This window comes from Lucilia sericata, unplaced genomic scaffold (assembly GCF_015586225.1).
Source record: "Lucilia sericata isolate MDLA Ls3-8-SP2 unplaced genomic scaffold, ASM1558622v1 Contig000443F_arrow, whole genome shotgun sequence".
Classification (NCBI taxonomy): Eukaryota; Metazoa; Arthropoda; class Insecta; order Diptera; family Calliphoridae; genus Lucilia; species Lucilia sericata.
The window spans coordinates 97,440-115,939 of NW_023994458.1; the positions used below are offsets into that span (position 1 = coordinate 97,440).

Sequence of the window (18,500 nt, forward strand, 5' to 3'; positions counted from 1 at the left end):
ATTGAATAATTTACATCATCAGCTTTTTTGTGATGAATGTATAAATGTAATATTTTCAAATAGTATTTTGCATTAATAAAAAAAAACAAATGTGAAACCCCTTTAGTATTCACAGAGAATCATTCCCAATGGAGAACAGAGCTAACTGATTCGTTTTAAAAATCAGCTTTGTGCAATCTTATAAATATGGCAACATTGCATAACCAGTGATTTCCGAACTGTTTACATATGTTTATTAATAGAAAAAAAAAACAAATATTTACGTATAAATAAATATAAATGATAAGCTTATAAATTAAAAATAACAATCCATTAGAATATATGCGTAGATTTTTCCAAACTACTGCTTACACCATGTCGAAAAGTAAAAAGAAATCTAATGCAGCAACAGCTCAAACTGCGGCCGCTACACAGGCCGGCAGCAGCAATGATGACCAACCAATACAATTGGACAAAAGCGGCAATATTACCATTAAAATCTTAGCTAAACCGGGTGCAAAACATAATGGTATTACCGACATTTCCACTGAAGGAGTTGGTGTACAAATTGCCGCACCACCTTCAGAGGGCGAAGCAAATGCAGAATTGGTCAAATATCTCTCAAAGGTTTTAAATCTCAGAAAAAGTGATGTGTCGTTGGATAAAGGCTGCCGTTCACGCCACAAGATTGTATTGGTTAGTAAAGGAGTCTCAACACCGGAAACCATAGAGGAATGTATACGAAAAGAAATTGGTTAGAAATTGAATTGAATTAAGTTAAAAAATATAAATTTTGTACTTGTATAATTTATGAATTAAATTGAAACTAATATTAAACTGCCAGCTAATACTATCGTAAATAATTATTTATACTGCTAGGGGGAAAAGCGTTAATGATCTTAATACAGAAAACTACATATCGTCACCTGAAACGCAAACGGCTCTAAGTTGATTCTAATGTCCGCAAAAAATTGGACTTATCCGACAAAAATTGGCCATTTTTAAAGGCTCTATCTACAAAATCATTTAAATATTAAAGGTAAAAAGTCAAATTTATTACGTTTTATACACGCCATTGTTAACTATCATAATAAATTATAGGTTTCACTATTAAACAATTTGTTAATTTAGTAAAAAATAAATCGCGCTGACAGAAAATTTTTCTTCAAATTTAAATAGTTTTCTGGCTATATGAGTTTTAGGGTCATTTGCGTTTTAGGTGACGAATAAACTTTCTTATTGGAAACAAATTTCTATTTTAAAATAAAGCGAAATAAATATTTTTGATTCGTTCTAGTTATGGGAAGAACTTCGATTGTGCTAGGGATGCCGCAGTGGAATATCAATAACCACTTTTTTCTATTATTGTGTATTACAGTTACTTTTAAAGGAAATTTTATCTAGATATTTTTTCTAAAGAAAATTTTATGTATAACAGTTTTTTTTTAATCCATGGTAATTTTCTGTATAACAGTTTTTTCTTCAGAAAATTTCTCGATTAAGTTTTTTCAAATAAAATTTTTGTTTTTTTTTTCTAAAAAAAAAGTTTTTTGAATGAATTTGTTTCTGTACAATAGTTTCTTTCTAGAAAAAACTTTGTTTCTCAAAAAAGAAAATTTTATTTTTTCGAATTGTTTTGTTTATATTTTTATAACAGTTTTTTTCAAGTCCACCCGTATCAATTACAATAAAAATACAAAATAAATTTAAGTTTTTTAAACATTTTTTTATTTTTACATTAAATTTCTTTTTTTTTCAATTTGAGTTAAATTCATTAGCAACAAATTACATCATTAATAAAATTAACAATATAGTTTGTCCATCATGTTTTAAATATTAATTTATAACGTAGAGCATAAAAATGGAACACTTCACACAATTACAATTATCAAATTAGAATATAATGTAAATGTAACCATTTAAAAACTAAACATTCATCGATGGGAGGAATAAAAAAAGAAAATTAAATATAAAAAAGTTAAGCTATGACTGGAGGCTTGGAATTTCTGCTTTAAATTAAACCTTACAACTGCTTCTTACGACAATAAAATTATAAAACGTAATTTAGATTTAATGAGTTGATGATGATGAGTGATGTTTACCGCTTAGAACGCGGCAAACACTTGTTTGTTGTTAAGTTAAACATCCCCCCAACACCACTAGTGCTTGCTCTTCCAGAGGTGGGGTGGTAATGATAGTGTAGGTGTGTTTGTTTTTGTTTGTGTTAACTTAAAAACTACTTATAACACTAAATGTAGTTGTTGCATTATTAAGCGTTTAATCGACTTCTTCCATGTGAGAAGCATCTTCGGTATCATCGACCAATGGGGGAGCGTCACCGGCACTTTGGGCATCTTCGGTGGTCATGGGCTCATCTTCATCAATGCCGAGACCGAGTTTGATCATGCGGTAGATGCGGCAAGCGTGAGTTTGAGGGCTTTGCAATGAGAAGCCAGATGACAAGAGAGAGGTCTCGAACAACAAGATAACCAAATCCTTGACAGCCTTGTCGTTCTTGTCGGCGTCGGCCTTTTGGCGCAAAGTCTCAATGATGGCGTGGTCGGGATTGATTTCCAAATGTTTCTTACCAGCCATGTAGCCCATGGTGGAGGTGTCACGTAAAGCTTGAGCTTTCATGATACGTTCCATATTGGCGGACCAACCGAATTGGGAGGTGACGATACAGCAGGGTGATTCAACCAAGCGGTTTGATACAACAACCTTGTCAACTTTGCTGTCCAAGATGGATTTCATCAACTTGCAGAGGTTTTCGAATTTGGCCTTATCTTCTTCGAACTTCTTCTTTTCTTCCTCGTTTTCAGGCAATTCCAAACCTTCCTTGGTAACTGAAACCAATTGTTTGCCCTTGTATTCCTTCAAGTGTTGGATGACGTATTCATCGATGGGTTCAGTCATGTAAACGACTTCGAAGCCACGAGCCTTGACACGTTCAACGAAGGCAGAGTTGGCAACTTGTTCCTTGGATTCACCAGTGATGAAGTAGATGTGTTTTTGGTTCTCCTTCATGCGAGATACGTAGTCGGCCAAGGAGCAGGCATCGTCACCAGAAGCAGAGGTGTGGAAACGCAAGAAATCGGCCAATTTGGCGCGGTTGTTAGTATCTTCGTGGACACCCAATTTCAAGTTCTTGCTGAATTGATCGTAGAACTTCTTGTACATTTCCTTGTCTTCGGTGAGTTCTTCAATCAATTCCATGGTCTTCTTGACCAAATTCTTGCGGATGACCTTCAAGACTTTGTTTTGTTGCAACATTTCACGAGAAATGTTCAAGGGCAAATCTTCAGAGTCGACAACACCCTTCATGAAGTTCAAGTATTCGGGAATGAGATCCTCGCAGTTGTCCATGATGAATACACGACGGACGTACAACTTGATGTTGTTGCGTTTCTTTTGGTTTTCGAAGAGATCGAATGGGGTGCGACGAGGAATGAAGAGAAGGGCACGGAATTCAAGTTGACCTTCAACGGAGAAGTGCTTGACAGCCAAATGATCTTCCCAATCGTTGGTGAGGGATTTGTAGAATTCACCGTATTCGGCTTGGGAAATATCATCGGGATTGCGGGTCCAGATGGGCTTGGTCTTGTTCAATTCCTCATCCTCGGTATAGGCAACCTTGATGGTCTTCTTCTTTTTGCCATCCTTATCTTTCTTGTCGGCATCTTCATCTTCACCAACATCTTCGATCTTGGGCTCATCGGTATCCATATCCTTCTTTTCTTCATCCTTCTTGTCATCTTCGGCCTCGTCGTCACTGACCTCTTGGTCGCGTTCCTTTTGGACCAACAATTTAATAGGGTAGCCAATGAATTGAGAGTGCTTGTTGACAATCTCCTTGATCTTGGACTCTTCCAAGTAGTCAGTCTGATCTTCCTTAATGTACAAAACAATCTTGGTACCGCGACCCAAAGGTTCAGAATTGTCGGGTTTGACAGTGAATGAACCACCAGCGGATGATTCCCAAATGTATTGTTCATCATCGTTGTGTTTGGAGGTAACGGTAACCTTATCGGCAACCAAGTAAGCAGAGTAGAAACCTACACCAAATTGACCAATCATAGAGATATCAGCGCCGGCCTGCAACGCTTCCATGAAAGCCTTAGTGCCAGATTTGGCAATGGTACCCAAGTTGTTGACCAAATCAGATTTAGTCATACCAATACCAGTATCGATGAGGGTCAATGTACCGGCTTCTTTGTTGGGGATCAATTTAATGTAGAGATCTTTGCCAGAGTCCAATTTGGAGGGATCTGTCAATGATTCATAACGAATTTTATCCAAAGCATCAGAAGCGTTGGAGATCAATTCACGCAAGAAAATTTCTTTGTTGGAATAGAAGGTGTTAATGATCAGTGACATAAGCTGAGCGATTTCAGCTTGGAAAGCAAAAGTTTCAACTTCTTCAGGCATCTGTGTTTTTAGAGAATAAAAGAGAAAGAAAAATTATTAGTAAAATTATCGATCAAAATATTGTAAATTATTTTTAATGACGCACGTTTTTTGTTAAACGTAGGGTGTGGGATTGGTAGAAGTTTCTGAGAATCTTTAATAGAAAAAATCTCTACTTTTTTTAATATTGGTTTTGTTCTTGTTAAAAATTACTAGTTTTATAAGGGTGGTTTGAGTAAGATTTTCGTCATGCTTTCCGCGCTTCAACGAGTAAAGACATGAAATATCGATTATAATTTCGAAAAATTTTTAATTTACGGGATCTAATTTTCGCTTAACATGTTTTTAATTCAACTTTACATTTTCTAGATTTTTTAATATTTTCAAAGTTTTCTATGAAAAATCGCATGCTAGAAATTTCTTTTTATTAGCATGGGGTGATTTTTTTTATACTAGGTACAAAATTTTCTGAAAATGTCATGGCCAAAGAAATTTTATCTAGAACAATTATTTTGTAACTTTATTTTGAAACCATATTGAATGTTGTCTTTTATAGCAAATTACATGCGTTTTTACATTATACTTTTTTTAACAGAACAAAAAAAAAAAAGAAACGTTTTGTCACTATATTTTTTATAAAATATCCACACTTTTTTAATAAAAACTTACCTTGATGTGTTTGTTTTATATTAATTTCACAAAAATAAATACTTTTTAAATTATTTTTCTTTTTGCAATTGAAATTAATCAACCACACACTTATAATTGTTTTTCAGACTTTTCTTTATTCAGAAAATTAAAATACTTTTAACTTTCTCCCGTTTGGAATTCTTGGGTGTTATTTGCACAATTTTTCTTTCAAGACTGATGCCGGTTAGCGGCCATGCACTGAATTTATACGAAAAACAAAAATAAACGAAAACACTAGAATGTTCTGGAACAAACTACCCATACTTCCGTAGGCTCTAAACAACATCATGTGGTTGTTTATTTTGTAATAACTAAGGAAAATGGATAAATTTTAAAAATAATTGATAATAGTTTTATTTAAATAGTAAAAAACTAATATTAATTATAGGTTTTTGTTATTATTTTTATTTAATAGTTGCAAATTATCAAAAAATGTGCAAAACCTTCAACATGATTAATGCCTACACAGTGTTGTATATATATAGAAGCAGTGGCTTTTAAACTGTAAAATTGCATCACTGTCAATGTCAAAATTTCTACAATGTTCTCTTTGCTTTTAATAACATGCGGAATGAATCAACAATAATTTACAATATTTTTGCAAAAATATATAAAAGTTATTAATTAAATGAAAAAATAATCAGATTTAAACATCGTTGACTAATATTATGACATAAACTATATATTTTTTCTAGTCAAACATTGAAGTTATTTATTAAAGAGACTCTGTTCTTTAAATTAAAGTTAAAAGGTCTTATTTATAAACAATTCTTTATTTTATTAAATGCATATTGAACTAAGTTACAAGCTTTTATTTTATTAAATGCATTACAAGCTTAATATTTGATAGGTAAATAGAAAAAATTATTAATTTTTAATTTAAAGTTAATTTAATATTGTTTGTACTTTGTGCTTTATATAGCAATATGACTAAATCACGTTTGATTTACGTATTAGTCATCATAAATTATAAATGAAAGTAATTTAATTGTTTTAGTCAAGAAATATATAACTTTATTAAAACAATAATATTGCTAATAATTAATAAAGATGCATAAAATGACAAAATATTGATTTTCTCTCGACTTGGGGGCATTAATCAAGTTTTTTTCACCAGTGCAGCTGGTGTGCAGCAAAACAACAGAGTTGCCGGGCTTCAATAAAAAACATTAAAAAGGGAATTATTAAAAAAAAATGTGATAAAAAACATGTTTGACTTTTTTATAAAATTTGGCTAAACATTTAATAAAATAAATCTTCCAAAAATTATCTTATTTATTTATTTATTCAGTAATAAAAACGCCAATTTGGCCAAAATAATATTACATAGTAAATTAATAAACCTAAGTATAAATACAAAGTTAAAATATACAATAAATTTCACAAATTGGTAATTTACTACTAGTCTGGCCTTTTAATTTTCCCTTTTTAGGTAATAATAGTATAATTCTACAACCCTGTAAATGACAGCTGTTTGCGCTCTTTTATGTGTATTTTTTGTTTATCATAATGTCGATTTTTGTTTTGCGGTGCAATTTACTCGAAATTTCTTAAAGTTCGGTGGATTTTTGGCGGTTTAATTATAAGTTTTAGTTATATTGTGTTTTTTTTATCTAATTAGGTATAATGTTTAAATAAATTATTTTGTGATAATGGTTTCAACACGTGGGCCCCGTTCTCGTTATTTCGAGAAGGGCGAAAAAGTTTTATGTTATGAACCAGATCCTTCGAAAGCAAAAGTTCTCTATGATTCCAAGGTAAGAAAACATCAATTATTTGTAATATATACATATGTATGTAGGGAAATCGTGGGAATCTTGATTACTAGCTGCAAATAAATATAAACATGTACATACATGCATACATATCTTAAATACATTGGGAGAAGCAGTCGTAGACATTAATTGCGCTGTTCTGAGATTTGTTACACCAAAGTCACTTATTATCGAAGAAGGATTTTAATCTATGAATGTTATAGTGCAAATCTAATTCAGTTCTAGTTCGGTTCTAGTTCGGTTCTAGTTCGTTTTTAGTTCAGTTCTAGTTCAGTTCTAGTTCAGTTCTAGTTCAGTTTCTAGTTCAGTTCTAGTTCAGTTCTAGTTCAGTTCTAGTTCAGTTCTAGTTCATGTTCTAGTTCAGTTCTAGTCAGTTCTAGTGTCAGTTCTAGTTCAGTTCAGTTCAGTTCTAGTTCAGTTCTAGTTCAGTTTTCTAGTTCAGTTCCTAGTTCAGTTCTAGTTAAGTTCTAGTTCAGTTCTAGTTCAGTTCTAGTTCAGTTCTAGTTCAGTTCTAGTTCAGTTCTAGTTAGTTCAGTTCTAGTTCAGTTCTAGTTCAGTTCTAGTTCAGTTCTAGTTCAGTTCTAGTTCAGTTCTAGTTCAGTTCTAGTTCAGTTCTAGTTCAGTTCTAGTTCAGTTCTAGTTCAGTTCTAGTTCAGTTCTAGTTCAGTTCTAGTTCAGTTCTAGTTCAGTTCTAGTTCAGTTCTAGTTCAGTTCTAGTTCAGTTCTAGTTTAGTTCTAGTTCAGTTTAGTTCAGTTTAGTCAGTTCTAGTTCAGTTCTAGTTCAGTTCTAGTTCAGTTCTAGTTCAGTTCTAGTTCAGTTCTAGTTCAGTTCTAGTTCAGTTCTAGTTCAGTTCTAGTTCAGTTCTAGTTCAGTTCTAGTTCAGTTCTAGTTCAGTCTAGTTCAGTTCTAGTTCAGTTCTAGTTCAGTTCTAGTTCAGTTCTAGTTCAGTTCTAGTTCAGTTCTAGTTCAGTTCTAGTTCAGTTCTAGTTCAGTTCTAGTTCAGTTCTAGTTCAGTTCTAGTTCAGTTCTAGTTCAGTTCTAGTTCAGTTCTAGTTCAGTTCTAGTTCAGTTCTAGTTCAGTTCTAGTTCAGTTCTAGTTCAGTTCTAGTTCAGTTCTAGTTCAGTTCTAGTTCAGTTCTAGTTCAGTTCTAGTTCAGTTCTAGTTCAGTTCTAGTTCAGTTCTAGTTCAGTTCTAGTTCAGTTCTAGTTCAGTTCTAGTTCAGTTCTAGTTCAGTTCTAGTTCAGTTCTAGTTCAGTTCTAGTTCAGTTCTAGTTCAGTTCTAGTTCAGTTCTAGTTCAGTTCTAGTTCAGTTCTAGTTCAGTTCTAGTTCAGTTCTAGTTCAGTTCTAGTTCAGTTCTAGTTCAGTTCTAGTTCAGTTCTAGTTCAGTTCTAGTTCAGTTCTAGTTCAGTTCTAGTTCAGTTCTAGTTCAGTTCTAGTTCAGTTCTAGTTCAGTTCTAGTTCAGTCTAGTTCAGTTCTAGTTCAGTTCTAGTTCAGTTCTAGTTCAGTTCTAGTTCAGTTCTAGTTCAGTTCTAGTTCAGTTCTAGTTCTAGTTCAGTTCTAGTTCAGTTCTAGTTCAGTTCTAGTTCAGTTCTAGTTCAGTTCTAGTTCAGTTCTAGTTCAGTTCTAGTTCAGTTCTAGTTCAGTTCTAGTTCAGTTCTAGTTCAGTTCTAGTTCAGTTCTAGTTCAGTTCTAGTTCAGTTCTAGTTCAGTTCTAGTTCAGTTCTAGTTCAGTTCTAGTTCAGTTCTAGTTCAGTTCAGTTCTAGTTCAGTTCAGTTCAGTTCTAGTTCAGTTCTAGTTCAGTTCTAGTTCAGTTCTAGTTCAGTTCTAGTTCAGTTCTAGTTCAGTTCTAGTTCAGTTCTAGTTCAGTTCTAGTTCAGTTCTAGTTCAGTTCTAGTTCAGTTCTACTTCAGATATAGGTCAGTTCTAGTACATTTCTAGTGCAGATCTAGTTCAGATTTAGTTCAGTTCTAGATCAGTTTTATTTAAATTCGGGTACTAGAACTAGTTTTTTGTATAAGTCCTTAACATTATATGTAGGAAATTATGCCTGAATTTACTTCTCCATAAATCTAATTATCAACAAGAATCATTTATGTGTGTTCAATTAGCACTAAAATCCTAAAGAACTAATAAATTCTTACTTCTCCATAAATCTAATTATCAAAAAGAATCATTTATGTATGTTTAATTAGCACTAAAATTTTTAAATAACTAATAAATTCTTCTAAATTATATATACATATTTTTCCAGATATTAGGAACGTACGAAACTAAAGACAAAAGGGGACGTAAAAGTATACAATACAAAATACATTTTCAAGGCTGGAGTAGTTCATGGGATCGTAAAGTAAGTGCTGACTTTGTGCTTAAAGATACTGAAGAAAATAGGCAATTACAGCGTGACTTAGCTGAAAAAGCCCAATTACAATTGTAAGCAGCAAATAAACAACAATAAAAAAATATTTTTTATACTTCTTTTATTTTATTCTTCCAGGGGAGCCTATTTGTATCGCAAAGAACACAGTAAAAATAAAAAACGTTCACGTAAATCGGCAGCTATTAATTCGGAGGATTCAGCCGATGCCAGTACTTCGCCCACAAAATTAAGACCACGCGGTTTATCGGAGGATAATTTTAGTAGTTCGGGTAGTACATTTGAGAAAAATGAAAATTGTTCTATGAAAGATGGTAAGTATATACATACAGAGATTATTAATTAACAAACAATAACGGAAACTATAAACCATATACATATTGTTTATAAACAATTGTCATGTTTAAAGCGTGGTCTGCTTACAAAGCAACAAGGGTGGGTGGGTGTGTTTAATACACCACAACTATTACAACATGTTCGTTTGTACGTATTTATCTACTAAAAACATACATACATACATACATGTATGCATTTATATTAGGTGCAATGAACTTTTTGCATAGAATTCATACGTGTAGTTCTGTCTGTAGCTCTGTTCCTCTGTATCTCAGTATGTATGTATATGCTTATTTTTGTTAAATGTAGGTCAATGTGCGCACAAATATCTAAAAAAACAGAAAAATAACAAAATAATATGAAACTGTTCACAACTTCAAATCGTATCTGTGTCACCCTTATAACATACACTAACTAACTACGAATACATACATATGTATGCGAATGTAGCAGATACAATTGTGTACATATTTATGTATGTATGCGGTAGCAACATTATTGCAGTTTAGTGCAAACCGTGGTAACGGTCTAATGCTTTTTGGTTGCTTTTAATTCCGAAAATTATTTGCCGAAATCTAATAAAAAACAAATGCCTAAAAGTATAATTTATAAATACATAATAAATATTATGTAAATTAACAAAATTTTCTAATTTAATTATTATTTTTTTTACACAGATTGTGAAACCGATTCGTGTTGCAGTTCTGTTGAAAGTTTTCATGATGAAGATCGTGTTATGTTACGTATCAGTGAACGTTTACGTCAATATTTGGAATATGATCATGATATGATTGTTAAATATGGTAAACAGCATGCACTACCCTCACGCATACCGATTGTTGCCATACTGGAAAATTTCGTTAAACAGACCGCTCTAAAAATGGTCTTTACCAATAATCAGACCGAAGGTGGTACTACTAGACGACGTACAGCACAACAGCGTACGGCGGATAAAAAGGAAAAGGATGTGGATAAAATTATTAATACGTAAGTGAAGTACATGGGTTGTTTAGATATTTTTTAATTGTTAATTTGGGGTTGAAGTGTTGGATTGTTTTTATAGTTTTTTATTGTTTATTTATTTAGTACTGTCTACATAAGATCATTAAACATGTAAATTTCCATGGTAACTTAAAAGGTTTATAAAACTTTTTTGTTTTAAAATTATTGTTTTTTATAACATAGTCACCACTGGGGTTGGAAATAAATTTATAATTATTTAAAAATTAATGATCTACACTTAAAATTGTATACAAATATTCAAAGAGGAACTAGAACTGAACTAGAACTGAACTGAACTAGAATTGAACTAGAACTGAACTAGAACTGAACTAGAACTGAACTAGAACTGAACTAGAACTGAACTAGAACTGAACTAGAACTGAACTAGAACTGAACTAGAACTGAACTAGAACTGAACTAGAACTGAACTACTGAACTAGAACTGAACTAGAACTGAACTAGAACTGAACTAGAACTGAACTAGAACTGAACTAGAACTGAACTAGAACTGAACTAGAACTGAACTAGAACTGAACTAGAACTGAACTAGAACTGAACTAGAACTGAACTAGAACTGAACTAGAACTGAACTAGAACTGAACTAGAACTGACTAGAACGAACTAGAACTGAACTAGAACTGAACTAGAACTGAACTAGAACTGAACTAGAACTGAACTAGAACTGAACTAGAACTGAACTAGAACTGAACTAGAACTGAACTAGAACTGAACTAGAACTGAACTAGAACTGAACTAGAACTGAACTAAAACTGAACTAGAACTGAACTAGAACTGAACTAGAACTGAACTAGAACTGAACTAGAACTGAACTAGAACTGAACTAGAACTGAACTAGAACTGAACTAGAACTGAACTAGAACTGAACTAGAACTGATACTGAACTACTAGAACTGAACTAGACACGTGAACTAGAACTGAACTGAACTGAACTAGAACTGAACTAGAACTGAGACTAGAACTGAACTAGAACTGAACTAGAACTGAACTAGACGAACTAGAACTGAACTAGAACTGAACTAGAAACTGAACTAAGAACTGAACTAGAACTGAACTAGAACTGAACTAGAACTGAATTCTAGAACTGAACTAGAACTGAACTAGAACTGAACTAGAACTGAAACTAGAACTGAACTAGAACTGAACTAGAACTGAACTAGAACTGAACTAGAACTGAACTAGAACTGAACTAGAACTGAACTAGAACTGAACTAGAACTGAACTAGAACTGAACTAGAACTGAACTAGAACTGAACTAGAACTGAAACTAGAACTGACTAAACTGAACTAGAACTGAACAGTGAACTGAACTAGAACTGAACTAGTAACTGAACTAGAACTGAACTAGAACTGAACTACGAACTGAACTAGAACTGAACTAGAACTGAACTAGAACTGAACTAGAACTGAACTAGAACTGAACTAGAACTGAACTAGAATGAACTAGAACGAACTAGAACTGAACTAGAACTGAACTAGAAACTGAACTAGAACTGAACTAGAACTGACTAGAACTGAACTAGAACTGAACTAGAACTGAACTAGAACTGAACTAGAACTGAACTAGAACTGAACTAGAACTGAACTAGAACTGAACTAGAACTGAACTAGAACTGAACTAGAACTGAACTAGAACTGAACTAGAACTGAACTAGAACTGAACTAGAACTGAACTAGAACTGAACTAGAACTGAACTAGAACTGAACTAGAACGGAACTAGAACTTGAACTAGAACTGACTAGAAACTGAACTAGAACTGAACTAGAACGGAACTAGAACTGAACTAGAATGAACTAGAACTGACTAGAACTGAACTAGAACTGCAACTAGAACTGAACTAGACTAGAACTGAACTAGAACTGAACTAGAACTGAACTAGAACTGAACTAGAACTGAACTAGAACTGAACTAGAACTGAACTAGAACTGACTAGAACTGAACTAGAACTGAACTAGAACTGAACTAGAACTGAACTAGAACTGAACTAGAACTGAACTAGAACTGAACTAGAACTGAACTAGAACTGAACTAGAACTTAACTAGAACTGAACTAGAACTGAACTAGAACTGAACTAGAACTGAACTAGAACTGAACTAGAACTGAACTAGAACTGAACTAGAACTGAACTAGAACTGAACTAGAACTGAACTAGAACTGAACTAGAACTGAACTAGAACTGAACTAGAACTGAACTAGAACTGAACTAGAACTGAACTAGAACTGAACTAGAACTGAACTAGAACTGAACTAGAACTGAACTAGAACTGAACTAGAACTGAACTAGAACTGAACTAGAACTTAACTAGAACTGAACTAGAACTGAACTAGAACTGAACTAGAACTGAACTAGAACTGAACTAGAACTGAACTAGAACTGAACTGGAACTGAGCTAGAACTGAACTAAAACTGAACTAGAACTGAACTAGAACTAGAACTGAACTAGAACTGAACTAGAACTGAACTAGAACTGAACTGGAACTAGAACTGAACTAGAACTGAACTAGAACTGAACTAGAACTGAACTAGAACTGAACTAGAACTGAACTAGAACTGAACTAGAACTGAACTAGAACTGAACTAGAACTGAACTAGAACTGAACTAGAACTGAACTAGAACTGAACTAGAACTTAACTAGAACTGAACTAGAACTGAACTAGAACTGAACTAGAACTGAACTAGAACTGAACTAGAACTGAACTAGAACTGAACTAGAACTGAACTAGAACCGAACTAAAACTGTACTAGAACTGACACAAAGTAACCCTTTTTTAATAAAAATTTAAATTTAATGTAAATTTTAATAAACATTTCAGAATTACTTTACTCAAAGAGGTGGCTGACGGAATAAGAATTTATTTCGATTTCACTATAACCGATTATTTACTGTACAAAGAAGAGGAGGATTACGCTTTATCCTATCTATCTGAGGAGAATTTAAAAACGTTCACGTATGTAGCAACACCTGCATTTAGTATGGAGTGGTTTAATACTAAAACAGATACTGCAGAAACAAATGCTACTGCGACTAATACAATAGCAGCGGATGTGGTTATTGAAACTACTACTCCTACAGCAACTACTGGTATTACACCAATTGCTAATTTGACAGAAACCCCAAGTAGCATTCCAGCCTCGAGCACAGCGAATAATGCTAATACAATAACTACAACAGTATCACAAGAAGATCAACCACAACGTAGAAAATTACGTTCACATCGTAGTGATGATTGTGATCTTACTTTAGAGAATTGTTTATCCAGTATTGCTAGTACCAGTTCGGGTGCATCTACACCCTTACACTCTAATATACCAGTATCACATTTGAATTATTTAAAATCTTTGCCACCAATTTCTCCACAAATTCGAGATTTCTTGCAAAATGTTTTATCTTGGCGTCTGTTGCCCACAAATGCTGTTCCAGCACCGGCTATGATCTTTGGTGCACCACATTTAGCCAGATTATTAGGTATTTATTGGCTCAATAGCTAAGCTGTTTTAGGAGTTATATTAAATAACTTATTTTATTTTTTATTTCTGTTTACTTTTAGTGAAATTACCAGAATTTTTAAATGCTTCTTCTATGACTGATGAAAAATTAAAAGTTCTTTTGCAACATTTGGATACATTTACCAAGTAAGTTTATCTGCATGGTTTTTTTCTTCTCTATAATCATAAACATTATGTGTACATTTAAAATTAAACAATAACACCTGTTTAAATTGTTTTACTTTTGCATATTTTATTTACTTTGCTGTTTTAATTTTTCCATAATTGGTTCTCTAACGTAAGATACCTCTTTTTATATTTTAGTATTAAAAGTTTATTATAAATTACTGGCAATGTTTAAAAATATTATTTTATTTTGTGTATTAAGTTTATTTTTATTAAATTGTGTTGTGTTTGGAAATTTCTTTAATAATCCGTTTCCTCATGAATTAATATCAATACAACTATTACCAAATGATACGACTATTATAAATACTTATCGTGTTTTAAGGACAGTGTGGGTATTTTAGGTAAAAAATCAATATATATAATTGATATCCTATTTGTAATATTTAAAAATCTTATTTGCACCCCGTTACGTATAAGTAAAGACTCGGGAATAGTGTGGTTTATGGTCTCAGCTATTGTCTGGTCTATAGTTTCAGCTATAGTCTGATCTATAGTTTCGGTTATAGTCTTGACTTTCGACTCGATTACTTTCTGGTCTTTAGCCTTGTGTAAAGACTTGATTATTGTCTGTTCTTGTGTATAGTATATTTTTGACTGTAGACTTACGTCCATTGTCTTGTATGTGGTCTGTTCTATGTTATTGACTATAGCCTAGTCTATTGCTTTGATCTGGTCAATAGTCTTGACTAAAGTTTGGTCTATAGTCTCAACTATAGTCTTGACTATAGTGTGGATTATATAATTTTCTATAGTGTATGCTATAGTCTTAACTATAGTGCGTCTATAATCTTGACTAAAGTCTGGTCTATAGTCTTGACTATTGAATGGTCTAATGGTCTGTTATTGTGTATAGTCGTGTTATAGTATATTTTTGACTGTAGACTTACGTCCATTGTCTTGTATATTGTCTGTTCTATGTTATTGATTATAGTGTGGTTTATTGCTTTGGCTTTGATCTGGTCAATAGTCTGGTAAATAGTCTTGACTAAAGTTTGGTCTATAGTCTCAACTATAGTCTTGACTTAGTTAAAACGGAGTCTCTTCGATTCTACTTGACAGTTTGAGCGTAGTGAACAACCACGTATACCATAGTCTTGACTATAGTGTGGATTATATAATTGTCTATAGTGTTTGCTATAGTCTTAACTATAGTGCATCTATAATCTTGACTAAAGTCTGGTCTATAGTCTTGACTATTGAATGGTCTATAGTCTTAACTATTGTCTGGTCTCTAGTCTTTACTATAGCCTGGTCTATTGTATTTAGTATAGTCGGGTCTATAGTCTTGGTTAGAGTATAATATTGACTATATACTGCATTATAGTCTGGTGTAGAGTCTCTACTAACGTCTGTTCTATAGTCTAGTCTTAGTTTAGTCTGATATAAAGTCTAGTTATATGGTCATTTGTCTATTTTGGCAAACACAAAAGCTATCAACTCTTTATCTAAAGTTTACACGATATTGAATTATGTTCGCGATTGTAATTTTTTTTTTAAGGAATGGAATTATTATCAAACACCCTAAAACAAATATTTCTGTTGTAATTATTTTTATTTATTTTAAAAAATATTTTTTTTTTTTTTTTGATTTTTCTAAGATTTTTTTTCTGGTAAAATTGCTTAATATATATTTTGGTTTGGTATATTTTAATTTTATTTTTTAACTGTCTGTTAAAAAGAACATATCGCAACTTAGCAGACAATAAACGGTTTAAAATTTTAATTATCTAGGTTGTTTATTTTCTTTCTTCAAATAAGTGCTTTCTATAATTTTGTATTTAAAGTGTTTTATGTTAAAAACTAAATGTGATGAAAAACTTAATATTGTAGTGTAACCGCTAAACTAATCAAACATAACTAATTGCATTTCTATTAAACGCATAAAAAGTTCATACATTAAACATCCCACTAACAAGTATATTTTATTTTCATTGGTCTTTAAATGGTTTTTAAGTGTTTTATGTTTAAAAAATATATCATCAACTAATAATATTAACATTCATCAATCAAAAACAAAAATCCCTTAATTTTATCCTTCAATTAACAAATAACGCCACCCTTAATACTTAAAGTCTGGACAAAATTTTATTGAATTTTAGTTACTTGGAGTCTCACAAGGAATGGTTTAACGAAGACAACTATGTACGTGGTAATATCGGTAGAAAAACTACTACCACTATATCCACAGATTCTACAAAAACAGAAGATACCGAGACAACAGCAAATACAATAATACCAGCACAGGAAACAACGACTGAAGAGCAACCGTTGGAGGAGAATAAGATTACCACACCAACCTCGCTAGTAACTACCAGCACTATGGCAACTACGGTAGAAAGTGTAGCTTCATAGCACTAGGATTAAAATGGAATAAAACAAAACTTACACAAATCTCATAATTTTTTTTATTAAGCATTATATATTTTATATATTAATTAATATGTCTGTATATATTTTTATTTATATAATTTAAAACTATTTACAAATACAATAAATTGTAATTTTAATATAATAACAATTTTTAACTTTTTATTTTAATTTATTTTATAATTTCAATTGTTTTTTTATTATACTGTATAGCCTAATCTATTTAGAGTTTTTTTTACTCTTTGTGGTCTTTTGATTTTTTCCTCCAAAAGAAATTTAATATCTGTAAAGAAATGATTTATAAAAGCATTTAATTTTGCTTTTGTTCATAAACTAAAGTATGAAGTTTGCTTCGTAAATAATATGAAATATTCACATGCGATTTGATATTCTGAAATATATTTACAACGAATAGTATTTACATTTTTATGTACATTTGCTCTTAATATACATAAATATTCTTTAAAATATATTAAGAGTTTGAAGGATCAGTTTGAAGGTACTCCCAGAGCCAGCAAATCAATGTTCAAATTAAATTGGATTGTTTTACAAATGTAAAAGATTCGCAATACACTTTTTTCAATCTAATTTTCGAAATAAATATCTAAAATTCGGACTTCGAAGAACTTACAAAGGATGTGAAATAAATCTTTAATTGTATTTTCAATTGGCTTTAAAATAAGGGTTTAATATATGCTATTTCCAGTTCCTTTGAAATTTAAAACCATAAACTCAAAAATATCGATTTTGCTTTTAATTTATAGCAAAAACTTCAGCGGACGATGTTTCAGAAAGAGCCAGATATAACATGTATCTGAACTAGAACTGAACTAGAACTGAATTAGAACTGAACTAGAACTGAACTAGAACTGAACTAGAACTGAACTAGAAACTGAACTAGAACTGAACTAGAACTGAACTAGAACTGAACTAGAACTAGAACTGAACTAGAACTGAACTAGAACTGAACTAGAACTGAACTAGAACTGAACTAGAACTGAACTAGAACTGAACTAGAACTGAACTAGGAACTAGAACTGAACTAGAACTGAACTAGAATGAACTAGAACTTAGAAACTGACTAGAACTGAACTAGAACTGAACTAGAACTGAACTAGAACTGAACTAGAACTGAACTAGAACTGAACTAGAACTGAACTAGAACTGAACTAGACTGACTAGAACTGAACTAGAACTGAACTAGAAGTGAACTAGAACGGAACTAGAACTGAACTAGAACTGAACTAGAACTGAACTAGAACTGAACTAGAAACTGAACTAGAACTGAACTAGAACTGAACTAGAACTGAACTAGAACTGAACTAGAACTGAACTAGAACTGAACTAGAACTGAACTATAACTGAACTAGAACTGACTAGAAACTGAACTAGAACTGAACTAGAACTGAACTAGAAACTGAACTAGAACTGAACTAGAACTGAACTAGAACTGAACTAGAACTGAACTAGAACTGAACTAGAACTGAACTAGAACTGAACTAGAACTGAACTAGAACTGAACTAGAACTGAACTAGAACTGAACTAGAACTGAACTAGAACTGAACTAGAACTGACTAGAACTGAACTAGAACTGAACTAGAACTGAACTAGAACTGAACTAGAACTAACTAGAACTGAACTAGAACTGAACTAGAACTGAACTAGAACTGAACTAGAACTGAACTAGAACTGAACTAGAACTGAACTAGAACTGAACTAGAACTGAACTAGAACTGAACTAGAACTGAACTAGAACTGAACTAGAACTGAACTAGAACTGAACTAGAACTGAACTAGAACTGAACTAGAACTGAACTAGAACTGAACTAGAACTGAACTAGAACTGAACTAGAACTGAACTAGAACT

The 18,500-nt window shown here is 32.3% G+C and overlaps 3 protein-coding genes across 3 annotated transcripts; 2 read left to right on the top strand and 1 right to left on the bottom strand.

The window, feature by feature from the left end:
* Window positions 1–214: 214 nt before the first annotated feature.
* On the top strand, window positions 215–839 carry LOC119604912 (UPF0235 protein C15orf40 homolog). The gene has a single exon (XM_037957819.1). The coding sequence runs from the start codon at window positions 322–324 to the stop codon at window positions 736–738; it is 417 nt and encodes a 138-aa protein (XP_037813747.1). The 5' UTR covers window positions 215–321; the 3' UTR covers window positions 739–839.
* Window positions 840–1,684: 845 nt separating this feature from the next.
* On the bottom strand, window positions 1,685–5,276 carry LOC119604905 (heat shock protein 83). Its single transcript, XM_037957809.1, has 2 exons — window positions 5,056–5,276; window positions 1,685–4,407 (listed from the first exon to the last, which is right to left on the bottom strand). Exon 2 carries the CDS (start codon window positions 4,405–4,407, stop codon window positions 2,257–2,259), a length of 2,151 nt encoding a protein of 716 aa, XP_037813737.1. The 5' UTR covers window positions 5,056–5,276; the 3' UTR covers window positions 1,685–2,256.
* Window positions 5,277–6,530: 1,254 nt separating this feature from the next.
* On the top strand, window positions 6,531–16,780 carry LOC119604917 (protein male-specific lethal-3). The gene is made up of 7 exons (XM_037957826.1): window positions 6,531–6,833; window positions 9,108–9,286; window positions 9,351–9,544; window positions 10,244–10,553; window positions 13,404–14,056; window positions 14,139–14,223; window positions 16,365–16,780. Exons 1-7 carry the CDS (start codon window positions 6,729–6,731, stop codon window positions 16,615–16,617), a joined length of 1,779 nt encoding a protein of 592 aa, XP_037813754.1. The 5' UTR covers window positions 6,531–6,728; the 3' UTR covers window positions 16,618–16,780.
* Window positions 16,781–18,500: the final 1,720 nt, after the last annotated feature.

Bases quoted from the DNA above. Each gene is read 5' to 3' on its own strand.
- LOC119604912 (XM_037957819.1), top strand. From the start codon at position 322: ATGCGTAGATTTTTCCAAACTACTGCTTACACCATGTCGAAAAGTAAA.
- LOC119604905 (XM_037957809.1), bottom strand. From the start codon at position 4,407: ATGCCTGAAGAAGTTGAAACTTTTGCTTTCCAAGCTGAAATCGCTCAG.
- LOC119604917 (XM_037957826.1), top strand. From the start codon at position 6,729: ATGGTTTCAACACGTGGGCCCCGTTCTCGTTATTTCGAGAAGGGCGAA. The intron at 9,287-9,350 runs GTAAGCAGCAAA...TTATTCTTCCAG, and splicing joins GAAAAAGCCCAATTACAATT to GGGAGCCTATTTGTATCGCA. The intron at 9,545-10,243 runs GTAAGTATATAC...TTTTTTACACAG, and splicing joins AAATTGTTCTATGAAAGATG to ATTGTGAAACCGATTCGTGT.